Below are 14,316 nucleotides of genomic sequence, written 5' to 3'. Positions count from 1 at the left end.
TGGAATCAACACGTACTATTTCCTAGATATCTCAATCATAAATGAGTGTGCCAAGTTTGGTTAGTTTGTGGCAGAAAATATGACAGATAAAGTTGACTGTATATTTAATAATGGAGAAATCCAACGATTGTGTATTTAACAATGGTGGTCTTCAACAATGAAACTAACAACAATATGTGGAATCCACACGTACCATTGCCTAGATATTTCAATCTTAAATGGGTGTGCCAAGTTTGGCCAGTTTGTGGTAGAAAGTATGGCAGATAAAGTTGATTGTTCATTTAACAATGGTGGCCTCTAACAATGAAAGTAACAACAATAAGTGAAATCAACACGCACCATTCCATAGATATCTCAATCGTAAATGAGTGTGCCAAGTTTGGTTAGTTTGTGGTCGAAAATATTACAGATAAAGTTGACTGTATATTTAATAATGGAGAAATCCAACCATTCTTTATATAACAATGGTGGCCTTCAATAATGAAACTAACAACAATATGTGAAATCGACACATAGCATTCCCTAGATATTTCAACTTTAAATGGGTGTGCAAAGTTTGGTCAATTTGTGGTAGAACGTATGGCCGTTAAAGTTGATTGTTTATTTAACAATGGCGGCCTCTAACAATGAAACTATCAGCAATATGTGAAATCGACCCATATCGTTCCATAGATATCTTAATCTTAAATGAGTCTGCAAATTTTGTTTAGGTTGTTGTAGAAAGTGTGGCAGAAAAACTTGATTGTTTCTTTAACAATGGTGGCCTTCAACAATGAAACTAACAACAATATGTGAAATCGACTCATACCATTCCCTAGATATTTCAATCTTAAATGGGTGTGCAAAGTTTGGTCAGTTTCTGTTAAAAAGTGTGGCACATAAAGTTGATTTTTTATTTAACAATGGTGGCCTCTAACAATGAAACTAACAAAAATAAGTGAAATCGACACGTACCGTTTCATAGATATCTCAATGGTAAATGAGTGCGCCAAATTTGATTAGTTTTTGGTAGAAAGAGTGTAAGATAAAGTTGTTTGTTTATGTAACAATTTAGAAATCCAAAGATTGTTTATTTAACAATGGTGGCCTTCAGCAATGAAAGAACAACAATATGTGAAATCGACACATACCATTCTATAGATATCTCAATCGTTCATAAGTGTGAAAAGTTTGCTTAGTTTGTGGTAGAAATTATGACAGATAAAGTTAATCGTTTATTTAACAATAGAGAAATCCAACGAATGTTTATTTAACAATGGTGATCTTCGACAATGAAACTAACAACAATATGAGAAAACGGCACATATCTTTCCCTAGATATTTTAATCTTAAATGTGTGTGCAAGGTTTGGCCAGTTTCTGGTAGGAAGTATGGCAGATAAAGTTGATTGTTCATTTAACAATGGCGGCCTCTAACAATGAAAGTAACAACAATAGGTGAAATCGACACGTACCATTCCATTGATATCTCAATCGTAAATGAGTGTGCCAAGCTTGGTTAGTTTGTGATAGAAAGTATGGCAGATAAAGTTGATTGTTTATCTAACAATGGAGAAATCCAACGATTGTTTATTTAACAATGGCGGCCTCGAACAATGAAACTAACAACAATATGTGAAATCGGCGGGTACCATTCCCTAGATATCTCAGTTGTAATCCAATGGGTATGCCAAGTTTGGTCAGTTGGTGGTAGAAAGTGTGGCAGATAAAGTTGATTGTATATTTAACAATGGTGGCCTTCAACAATGAAACTAACAACACTATGTGGAATCCACACGTACCATTCCCTAGATATCTCAATCTTAAATGGGTGTGCAAAGTTTCTTCACTTTCTGGTAGAAAGTACGGCAGATAAAGTTGATTCTTTGTTTAATGATGGTGGCCTTCAACAATGAAACTAACCACAATATGTGGAATCAACACGTACTATTTTCTAGATATCTCAATCGTAAATGAGTGTGCCAAGTTTGGTTAGTTTGTGGCAGAAAATATGACAGATAAAGTTGACTGTATATTTAATCATGGAGAAATCCAACGATTGTGTATTTAACAATGGTGGTCTTCAACAATGAAACTAACAACAATATGTGGAATCCACACGTACCATTGCCTAGATATTTCAATCTTAAATGGGTGTGCCAAGTTTGGCCAGTTTGTGGTAGAAAGTATGGCAGATAAAGTTGATTGTTCATTTAACAATGGTGGCCTCTAACAATGAAAGTAACAACAATAAGTGAAATCAACACGCACCATTCCATAGATATCTCAATCGTAAATGAGTGTGCAAAGTTTGGTTAGTTTGTGGCAGAAAATATGACAGATAAAGTTGACTGTATATTTAATAATGGAGAAATCCAACGATTGTGTATTTAACAATGGTGGTCTTCAACAATGAAACTAACAACAATATGTGGAATCCACACGTACCATTGCCTAGATATTTCAATCTTAAATGGGTGTGCCAAGCTTGGCCAGTTTGTGGTAGAAAGTATGGCAGATAAAGTTGATTGTTCATTTAACAATGGTGGCCTCTAACAATGAAAGTAACAACAATAAGTGAAATCAACACGCACCATTCCATAGATATCTCAATCGTAAATGAGTGTGCAGTTTGGTTAGTTTGTGGCAGAAAATATGACAGATAAAGTTGACTGTATATTTAATAATGGAGAAATCCAACGATTGTGTATTTAACAATGGTGGTCTTCAACAATGAAACTAACAACAATATGTGGAATCCACATGTACCATTGCCTAGATATTTCAATCTTAAATGGGTGTGCCAAGTTTGGCCAGTTTGTGGTAGAAAGTATGGCAGATAAAGTTGATTGTTCATTTAACAATGGTGGCCTCTAACAATGAAAGTAACAACAATAAGTGAAATCAACACGCACCATTCCATAGATATCTCAATCGTAAATGAGTGTGCAAAGTTTGGTTAGTTTGTGGCAGAAAATATGACAGATAAAGTTCACTGTATATTTAATAATGGAGAAATCCAACGATTGTGTATTTAACAATGGTGGTCTTCAACAATGAAACTAACAACAATATGTGGAATCCACATGTACCATTGCCTAGATATTTCAATCTTAAATGGGTGTGCCAAGTTTGGCCAGTTTGTGGTAGAAAGTATGGCAGATAAAGTTGATTGTTCATTTAACAATGGTGGCCTCTAACAATGAAAGTAACAACAATAAGTGAAATCAACACGCACCATTCCATAGATATCTCAATCGTAAATGAGTGTGCCAAGTTTGGTTAGGTTGTTGTAGAAAGTGTGGCAGAAAAACTTGATTGTTTCTTTAACAATGGTAGTCTTCAACAATGAAACTAACAACAATATGTGAAATCGACTCATACCATTCCCTAGATATTTCAATCTTAAATGGGTGTGCAAAGTTTGGTCAGTTTCTGTTAAAAAGTGTGGCACATAAAGTTGATTTTTTATTTAACAATGGTGGCCTCTAACAATGAAACTAACAAAAATAAGTGAAATCGACACGTACCGTTTCATAGATATCTCAATGGTAAATGAGTGCGCCAAATTTGATTAGTTTTTGGTAGAAAAAGTGTAAGATAAAGTTGTTTGTTTATGTAACAATTTAGAAATCCAAAGATTGTTTATTTAACAATGGTGGCCTTCAACAATGAAAGAACAACAATATGTGAAATCGACACATACCATTCTATAGATATCTCAATCGTTCATAAGTGTGAAAAGTTTGCTTAGTTTGTGGTAGAAATTATGACAGATAAAGTTAATCGTTTATTTAACAATAGAGAAATCCAACGAATGTTTATTTAACAATGGTGATCTTCAACAATGAAACTAACAACAATATGAGAAAACGACACATATCTTTCCCTAGATATTTTAATCTTAAATGTGTGTGCAAGGTTTGGCCAGTTTCTGGTAGGAAGTATGGCAGATAAAGTTGATTGTTCATTTAACAATGGCGGCCTCTAACAATGAAAGTAACAACAATAGGTGAAATCGACACGTACCATTCCATTGATATCTCAATCGTAAATGAGTGTGCCAAGCTTGGTTAGTTTGTGATAGAAAGTATGGCAGATAAAGTTGATTGTTTATCTAACAATGGAGAAATCCAACGATTGTTTATTTAACAATGGCGGCCTCGAACAATGAAACTAACAACAATATGTGAAATCGACTGGTACCATTCAGTAGATATCTCTGTGCTAATCCGATGGGTGTGCCAAGTTTGGTCAGTTTGTGGTAGAAAGTGTGGCAGATAAAGTTGATTGTTTATTTGACAATGGTGGCCTCTAACAATGAAACTAACAACAATATGTGGAATCCACACGTACCATTCCCTAGATATCTCAATCTTAAATAAGTGTGCAAAGTTTGGTCAGTTTCTGGTAGAAAGTACGGCAGATAAAGTTGATTGTTTACTTAACAATGGTGGCCTCTAACAATGAAACTAATAACAATATCTGAAATCGACACGTACCATTCCCTAGATTTTGTAACGTCCATTAACCAGATTATATCCGTTTTTGCTTAACTTTTGAACTGTTTATTTTATATTTGATTGTTTTAATTTTATTAGTTGTATATGTTAACATTGGTGACGGTGGTGCCATCTATCGTTTTAGACACAAACTGTTTGGACGTTCTGAATAACCTTAAGGAATACAGATATTTGGCGGTCGAACTCGGCCAGGAACACACTCATCTCGCCTTGTATGTGGTACTTTATTTGCGCTTTTCACAGGAGTTAATTTTAAATGAGTAAAAGGGCAACAGAGTCTGTGTTCCACACCTTTGCATCCTTAGAACTTCAGAGTTCGGTTTACCTGCTATCTGTTCCCTTGTTAATAAAAATTAAAATGCACAATAAAGTAAGTAGTGATACTGTGGATTGTAGAAGCGAGCAATGCTTTTATAATTGGAGATTTTCTCCCTTTATTCTTTACGTCTGGAAGGACAAACTCATTCATCATTATTTGGACTTGATTTTAACCCCAAGCAGTAGGAATTTGGGAAAGCCTCATACACCATCCTCTTATCAAAATCCAAAACATTGAGGATGAAGGAAACCTCAGAAACATATATCCATATTTCACAATTTATATATATACACAGTATATATTATAATGTGTGTGTGTGTATATATATTTACGAAAGTTAGTGAAACGTGCATTTTTTATTTAGGGGGCGGGAATGAGTTCACCGAAGTCAAGCAGTGTCGGGTTTAGTCCAAGGAAAGGTGGGTGACCGTAAATGCTCACCAAATAATAATGGGTATTGCGGAGTCCACTCAGCATCGTGAGGACATTTGTGGAATCGATGTGCTGACCACATATCACTTCAAAAGCATGAGTGACATAAGCCAGAGGGCAGGGTTTGGCCCTTAAGGGCTGTGGCACCAGGATTTTATTTATTTATTTATTATTTTTCAGTTCGTGAGGAAATTGGAAAATCTCAAAGGTAGTACACGTCATACTGTACCAAAATCGAATCAATTTTGGTAAAAGTTGTGAAAGAATTATTTTCTTAACGTATTATTTAAATAAGGAAACTTCGAAATTTAGGGTAACTTACCCCTTTTAACCTAATTATCTGTGACCAATTTAAAATACAATGAAATTTATACTGGAAAATTGTTTCGTATGTATTTGTGTAAATTTACAACATGGTATAGATTTTACCCCTTATACGTGATGGATTGCAATCCCAAGCAGTGCAATTATTTCGGAAATTTGGGTAAAGTCACGTACCAAATTCCATTAAAATCGATCAAGTTTCACGAAAGTTATCGTGGTGTAGGCGGATGAATGGACGCACACAAATGGACGTCTGTTGAATGGTAGAGCTAGCTTCAATAATGGCTCGTACAGATTTCCTTATTAGCACAAATTTTTAACAACAAAATTGTACGTGTGTACAAGTAGTTTTAGAAAAAGATTTGTTAATATCGAAAAATTTAACATGAAAAGAAACTTCAGCATAAAGAGTCATATTTTCTATTAGTGATCGTTTGTGTACAGTCGCAAGTATTATTTGTGTGTGTGTGTTCTAATTGAAAGTAGTGGGATAACTTTAGTTCAATAGTTATAGACTAAAATGTGTTCCGTGTATACAGTATCTAATTACAGATACGTTGTAACTAGTATGAAATAATTGTTCATATATTTACCAATGCGCTTGATGCAGTTGTCCGGCAAGCGGGCGATCAGGATTAGATTGCCTATTGGTTAGTCCAGCGTCCAGTGGTTTCTTATTATGATATATTTTATTCATCGGTGGTTCTGTATCAAAATAAAATATGTTTAAAATTTGTAAACTAGGTACGTATTTAAAAATCAGACCTTATGTAAAATATGCAGTGAATATTAACTGTATAAAACAATTATAAGAAGTTATTGAGTAAATTAAAATTCAACATCGAAGCACAAATACTGTTGCAAAGAAGTCAGTGATTAAGCACTAGCCCAGCAAGTATGAAACTAGGATTCGACAGCTCAATCTTTTTTTTTTTTTTTTTTTTTTTTTTTTTTTTTTTTTTTTTTTTTTTTTCAATATGCTATTATTAAATTTCACGAGACAAACCTGGCTCTCCGGTAGCATACCGTGCCAATGCATTAATCACTACACTATCAAGTTCTTCCCCATATTAATCACACACGTGGACTCCTAATGCTTTCTCAAACGTATTATTAGTTCGTCAACGCTTAATAAACGTTCATATTTATAATCATGTAACTGTAATACTCATTTAAAACCATTGAGTAGTATTGAAGTAATTAGTAAAATCCGAAGTGTCACAGAATAGCTCTTATCAGTAGTGAAGTATAAACAAAAAAAAAAAAAAAAAAAAAAAAATAATAAAAATTAAAATCGTGTTTGTGATTGGATGACAATTGAATGGCTGAACGATTAAAATGAATGTTTGAACATAACATCTACGTCGTACTGAGTTTTTATATCACTTTCATTAAAATTCTTATATAAGGAAATTCTCGGGGTTCAAAATTTCCTGCCGCAACAATGAATTCATTATTGCATTTAAATATTATTCGTTTTTCATTGTTCAAATCATGAAATATTTTCTCTTGTTGCTTATAAAATATTTGCCGTTGACTGACGTGGACTGTCAACATATACCACAAAATTCCAGTGAGGGAACACTGTGGAATGAATACCAGGCATGTTATGTTCAATGACAGAGGGAGAGGTCAATGCAATATTATGACATGAAAGTTAATTCAATAAAAGAGACTAATTGCCATTTATTTATGAAATATTTCATTGCCATTTCTTCAACTTAATGTAAGTATTGTATATTTTAATTATGCAACATAATTTTACAGGTGCAGAAGATGATCATGTACGAGGACCAACATCTATAGTTGTTGCTGGCACGACTTTAGAGGCAACAGATGTAGATCAGTTAGCTGACGCGTATCCTTCCACGAAGAAATTAAATGGAGAAGCTATTGGACCTACTTTGCCAGACAACGAAGAAGTATTTATTGTTGAGAATAAATGTACAAAAGTTCAGAAGAAGGTAATTTTTCCTCCTTAAAGTTTGGTACATCTCAGTCAGTGTGTCTTGATCTTTTGTATACACTGTTTTTTTTTTTTTTTAATTTTATTTTTTATTTTATTTTTTTATTTATTTATTTTTATGTTTTTTGAAAATTACATAACCAAGAACAAATGAGAGTGCATCAAAACCGACAGTACAATTTTAGCGAGACATTGTATGAGTGGACCCAATAGCGCCTTCGCAGTAGTACCGCGAAAGGACAATTTACACATCCCCCAAGTAATGGAGTGTGAACAATCAAACAAGAAACGTATATAGGCAAGCGTCACTTATCTCGTCGACATCAAAAGGCACCGTTCGAATGGAACCGTATGTTCTTCGTACGGGAAGGCAGCTTCTTGTACCACGAAACTGCATAGCAAACGCAGTCGAGAGCGTCACCGCGACAGTAAGCATGTATGCAAACAATGGACAGAAGATACTGTACGCAGGGACGATCTGGTAGTGCCCTTTTCAATGTAACTACACCATGAGATGAGACATCTTGTTTACGTGGCCATAATGGACCATACAGCATTGTCTGCAATTTAGCTCGACGATTCGACGACATCTGAAGAACAATGGTGACACATGTATTTGCTTTGGCTCCCATCTACCCAAAACACAAATGCCCGGAGCTACCGTGGGTGCACGAACCCGTTGTTGGTATGTTGAGTGACAGGCGCTTCAACTTGTCCTGTAATTATAGCCACTTACGCGTTAGATGCTTTCATGATGAGCACAATCTGCCATCCTGGGTTGTTGAGTATCATGGTGGTCCTGAATTGTTGATCAAACCACAAGTAAGGGATACCATTGGTTCAACATCGGGGTGTCTATCGGTCATGAAAGTCAAAAAATTTAACTTTTGGGTCACTTTTTTTTTTTTTTTTTTAAAATCTGTATAGAAGCACAGACTGGAAAATTCTGTTCTATAAAACGTCAAAATTCACCAACAAAAATGTCTGTGGTCGGCTTTAGACGCTACTAAGTCGCAAGCAAAGCATTCTTCTATCTCATGCTTGAAAATTCGGTCTAATTTACTCCCGAATTCGCTCTTGAGAATGTTAGGAAATTTTATAGTTTTGTAAAGAAAAGGTCAAGAAAAAGTCACAAAATTTCATTTTGGAATTTGATTAGACACCCTGAACACGTGATCTCGTTTGCTAAACATTTAGAACAACCTCACAGTGATACTACCAGAGAAATACTGGAGACGAAGGCTATACCCTTCCTTTCGGACATCATATTGTAGCACGACAGTGTCTGGCCATATGTATCATGGCATATCCAAACCTTCTTCGAGGAACGAAGGTAACCGCTACTTCCCTGGCCTGTATCGCACCCTGACATACCACCGGGGTACCGTGGGGGGCCTGGTTCGATCCTATTAGCTGCTGTACGTAATTCTGTGAATAAGTTTTAATTTATTACGAAGATAATCTTCTGGACAACTAGCTTTGCAGTAGCATCACCAATATGCGGTTTTGCGTGTATTGTGTATGGTTGGAAGAAAGAAATTCCGAGGCGGAAATGGAAAATGAATTAATTCAGGTGAGCACTGGGCACTATGTTAGAATCTGATGAAGTATTTTACCGAAAGCGTTCATAATGTACTTGTATAATTGTTTTCATTATTTTGTGGTAAATAACAAATTCTGTTCCCGCTTTGGTATAATTGTTTTCATTATTTTGTGGTAAGTAACAAATTCTGTTCCCGCTTTGGAATTCCTGTGTTCCAATCACGTCTTTCCTAAGCAATTTGGAGACTAATCAGATGCGTCGTGTAATTGAGCGGGTAATAAGAAAATTATTTCATTTTCCTCTCAGGAAGTAATGTTTCTACGAGATCAAAAATGTAAAGTATTCGTCACATAATAAGGATCTAAAGATAATTAAAACTCAACAATAATCTCTTAAAAAGTAAATATGAAGACATTAGAATGTGACTTTTCATAATTGAAAAGCAATTAATATCTTCTTTATTCGTTCTTGCTTATCAATAATGTGAAGAATATATGGCGAGGTGATAAATTCTTCTCAGTAGCAGGTAACAGTTTACCAAAAACGTCACTAGCTGATCCAAATAATTTATCTCAATCATAGGTTTCTGGTTGTTTGTGCAAATTAATTGCTTTTTATTGCAGGAGAAAAAGTCTGACCATATCAAGAGCGTACCTCTCAAGGAGAAAAGAATTTCTCCGGATAGGTACGACATTTCCACTGGTGGATCCGTCTCCAGATCAGAGAGTGGTTCTGGCAGAAGTAGTGATCGAGGAACTCCACCATCAGGCTCTAATAAAACACTGGATAGGTAATTGCATTCTTTTGACTTTTCATAGGTGAATGCATTGTTGCCCGTCGAAGTAGATAGATTATAACTTTTTGTTTTAATTGGTACATTCAAACGGATTATTGTACGTGAAAACGAACGAAGACCTTAACTAAGGACCGTAATGTATGGAAGTATCTCAATTTACGGCAAGTGTCCTGCCAATGATGCAGAATACAGAGATTTTCAATTTACTGATGGATTTCGAAGTTCTACTTTAAATTCCATGAGACCACCTCCGATAATGCTCTGTTTGGTGGCCCTGCATTCTGACTGTCGTCCAGTATTGAACTTTTCACTGGAGGTGGCTGACACGCAGTGTAAACATGTCCAATCACAGTCACTCCTCTTCACATGCTTCCCAAAGGCCTTCAATTGTGCATGATCTTCCTGTGCCAAGTCCCGTTTGATGAGACTTAGGGCAAAATACAAGAGTGTGCTGAAAAATTCCTGGCTTTGCCCAAAAAGAGTAGACCTAGAGGGATGAACTTACCATTCTCTGAGACGTATGCACTTGGTACACCAATGTTCCAGGTTTTCTAACTAGCTTTTCTAACCAGTTGCAAATAACTGCTTTGAAACCACGTTTCGGTGTCATGTTGAACTTCAGGAATGTTCAGTGATATCCCGTGTGTTACTTCAAGTTAGGCAACAAATGATAATCAGAGGAAAGAGGTCAGGCGAATAGGGGATGGGAACCAATTGGGATCCCAGAGTGTTCAATTTGGCACCCAAATGTGAGACGTCTGGGCGGACAGTTGTTGTGCAATATGAGAATCTCTTTGGAGAACTTTCTGTGGTTTTTCGTTTTGTCCTCTGTTCCGAGGTAGTTCACCAACAAAGTACAGTCTTTGTCTCAGAAAATTTAAGCCTTGACTTTCTTTGCTGATTTCTGGGTGCAGAATTTCTTCAGTCGCGGACACCCTGTATGGCGCCATTCCGTCGATTGATCCTTAATCCAGGGGTCATAGCGAGTCATTTTTTTTAACCAAAAATTATTTTTTTTAAGTTGGTCACTAAAAGTTACTTTTTTTTTCAAATTTGTCACTAAAAGTGACTTTTTCGTGTGATTTGTTTTGCATTGGCAGTTTTCTAAGAAAAATATAAAAATAAATGGAAAAAGGCAGAAACTTGTTACTCATTACTCTTCTGAAAGCTTTAGTACTTGCTGCCACATGTGAAACAGTCAGCTTTATTCTCACTTCAGCTTTTATTCTTTGTAAAGCACAGGGGATGGTTGCTGGATGCTTAAGCTCTCAAGGTGAGGTTGAAAACCCTTCTGTGTCTATCCTTTCTTCTATCATAATAGTCTTTTAGTTTTCTCTCGTAATAGTTAACGCTCTGCTCAACGTTGTGTGTATGTGTTTGTGTGGTTCATCATGTTCGTCTTGTGTTATGCTTCTTGTATCTTTTTCTCAAGAGCAGGTGTTGAATTTGAATATTTCATGGCTTTGACAACTCTCAATGCTAAGTTAAATATAATGTCTGGGATGAAAAAATTCAGAAATAGGCCAGAACTGGTTTCTGCTAAGTCTGCCTACCGTAACTACAAAGCAAAGAAAACCTAAGAAAGGAGGAAGCTCAAAAAGTTGTAAAGAACAAAAGATGAAACAAAACAACAGAGAGAGAGAGAGAGAGAGAGAGGTGATGGAGAAATTGACAGGAAAAAGGGGCATGATGAGATTTTGGTCACTTTTCAACTATTTACAAGAGACCAGACAACTATGAGTCCTGTTAATCTCAAGATCATAATGAGTCCAGGTTTCATCCGTAGTCACTAATCGAGAAAATAAAAATTAATCTCAAAACGGCTAAAATGCCTGGGTGCTTCAACTCGATCCTTCAAATACCACTGTTCAAACATCTTGGTACCCTCTTTACTGAAAACTTGCACATTTCCAGTATATTTCTGATAATGAACCCAATATCCTTCCGTGAGATGTCCAGTATCTTTTGATGATATTCTCCTGTCCTCGAAGATATTTCATGGACAGCATCACATGTTGCCGAGTAGTGTGAAGTTGGAGGGCGCCCACTGCGGGGCTCATTTTCAACGGTGAAATGGCCAGTCTTGATCAGGTTTTAATGTACTTCAGAAAGAACACTGCTTTCTGAATGTTTGTGACATCTCGGTGTGAATGTACTTTTCCGACTTTCTGTGGAGAAACAGGGGCCGCGGTGACAATGGTAGAGCGTTCACCTTTGGTGCGTGGGGGTCCGTGGTTCGATCCCAGCTCGCGCCAAGTGGACTTTGTGGTAGACAAACACCGTGTGCGTGGGTTTTCTCAGTATTTCCCGTTTCCTCTCACTTTCTTCATTTCACAATTTCATTCATTCTCATCATTACTTTCTCCTTTAGCGTACCTGGCATAACCGTGGAACTAAAACTTAGTTTCACTTCATTTTCCATAGAGAAACAAAAACTTCATGACAATCCGACATGCCAAAGCTATGAAACTTGCTTGAACTCCCACCATTACTGCTTCAAGTCTGAAGGAAGGGAAATAAAAATAAGTTACATTAATCGAAAGTAACTTATATTTACACTATTACATACTAAGAAACTAAGCATTCATACTAAGCTATACTCAATGTTTTGTGTGGACTGGAGGGGGACTTCAGAGCATCCCCTCGTAGTCCAGCGGTGAGTCATCTGGAGATGTGGGTGAAAAGAGTTTCATGGATACCAGATTATTTTAGAATTCGTCTTGACATTTGGGCATCATGGTGTATCTTCAACTTCCCGTTGTAATAGGAACTGACAACGATCATGAATCCCTTGCCAAAATTTTCTTTACATTCATGATATCGTCTTTGAAAATCTTTAACACCACCCTTTCTTAAACAAATACATGCAGCCTGTTAAAATCATTGAATTTGTATTGCGCATATGCCTCATCCAATGATACAATAAATTTCTGTTGACGATTCGTGCGATGTTCCCCAGTGTTTTGACAAGCATTTCTGAACATGTTCCTTTCAACACTTCTTCAAATAACGATGAGAATTATAGTGTAAATTGTCCTGGGTGATATTCCAACAGTTTGCAATACCTCTTTCTGTAGCTAGATTCTTCCCTGTAACGAAAGTCAGCATTGTTAGTCCAAATAGTAACTGGTGTATAACTCGTACTAGAACGGGCATTGCCATTTTTCTGCCATACGGGAATGACTCCATTCCACTACTGGCACCCCTTTCAACACAAGTGCCGTTGTTCAAGACAGTGAATGCGTGTTACCTGCATATCTTGATTATTGTATTATGGTAGTATAACTGTATTTGACATCGGAAAGCCGTTTTGTAGCCTTCTCTGTAGGTTTCAGTCTTCAATGACATTTTTCAACATGAACGTTCACCACACATGATACGGATAAACTAAGGTCCAATGTATATGACCAGTGAATGTCATTTACTTAGCGTCAGGTGGAGCTACCATTACTTGAGTATAGTTTGGAAACAGCCTGTGATTCATTATAATTTAGAATTAAAAATATTTTTTTTTTTTTTTTTTTTAAGCAACTATATTCAAGTTACTTCATATTAAGTTTTTTGGTATTGAGCCCCAAATTTTTTATTATACACTACTTTGTGACAATTTAGGTTCCTTGTATTTTTTTTTCTTTCTTTAAAAGGGAAAATTTCAACACATTTCAATTTATTACTAAATACATTAGGTTGAAATCATTCCTAAATTTAGTATTTAACATCTCTCAAATTTTTACATCGTACACTTTGACAGTATAAGTTGTGAAGTGAGACAATTCAGTTCTTTTGGAAATGTATGGATTTTTGTATTTAATGCAATAAGGAAAATAACAATGTTAAATACCGTTAAATTTGTATGAAAAATAAGAATTAAAATGTATTTTGTAATACTATTTTCCAGGTCTGATGCGGAAAGTGTGGCAACAACAATTAGCCAAGACAGTCGTGGTAGTAACAAAGAAAATAAATCGAGTCATGATTATAGAGGTGGCGATACAGATGATGAAGTTATTTTAAGGAGAAAACCAGAGTACACAAAGGTAAATTTGTCTCAGAAATAATTATTGTCTGCTGTTCATTGGTTTAAGCATGAGAAAGAAAGATAATACTTGTTTATGCAACGGAAATACCTACTCAAGAAAATAAGAAACAATATATTCCAATTAACACATTTCACGATATTTTAATATACACTGATTTTAATATAACTTGTCTTAATTATTGTATTCTCCATTAATTGTAATCAGTTCTTAGGATTGAGGATTGCTTGCGTACTTATATGTGTCTTAAATCTGGTCAAGCTCAAACTTTTCGGATTTTTGGTGCAATGTAGAAAATTTCTGGAAGCGAAATTACTTACTTTCTATTTATTTTAATCAAAAATTGTGCTTCCATTTGCTGAAATATGTACTTCATTTTTTGGTAATATAGAAATGAT

General features: G+C 35.7%; 1 protein-coding gene across 2 annotated transcripts in view; it reads left to right on the top strand.

The window, feature by feature from the left end:
* Slik (Sterile20-like kinase) overlaps positions 1-14,316 on the top strand; it is a 133,976-nt gene that overhangs the window by 85,816 nt on the left and 33,844 nt on the right. For both annotated transcript variants that reach the window (XR_014132111.1, XM_081764044.1), the window contains exons 12-14: positions 7,344-7,540; positions 9,709-9,875; positions 13,780-13,918. Coding sequence is in view for 1 of the 2 variants with exons in the window: in XM_081764044.1 (XP_081620170.1) it covers positions 7,344-7,540; positions 9,709-9,875; positions 13,780-13,918 (503 nt within the window). In the remaining variant the exon portion in view is untranslated. The remainder of the gene's footprint in view (positions 1-7,343; positions 7,541-9,708; positions 9,876-13,779; positions 13,919-14,316) is intronic.

Source organism: Thermobia domestica, chromosome 1 (genome assembly GCF_964235325.1).
Source record: "Thermobia domestica chromosome 1, izTheDome1.hap1.1, whole genome shotgun sequence".
In the NCBI taxonomy this organism is placed as follows: domain Eukaryota; kingdom Metazoa; phylum Arthropoda; class Insecta; order Zygentoma; family Lepismatidae; genus Thermobia; species Thermobia domestica.
The sequence above is the reverse complement of the archived record's forward strand: the minus strand, read 5'-3'. Positions and strand labels throughout refer to the sequence as shown.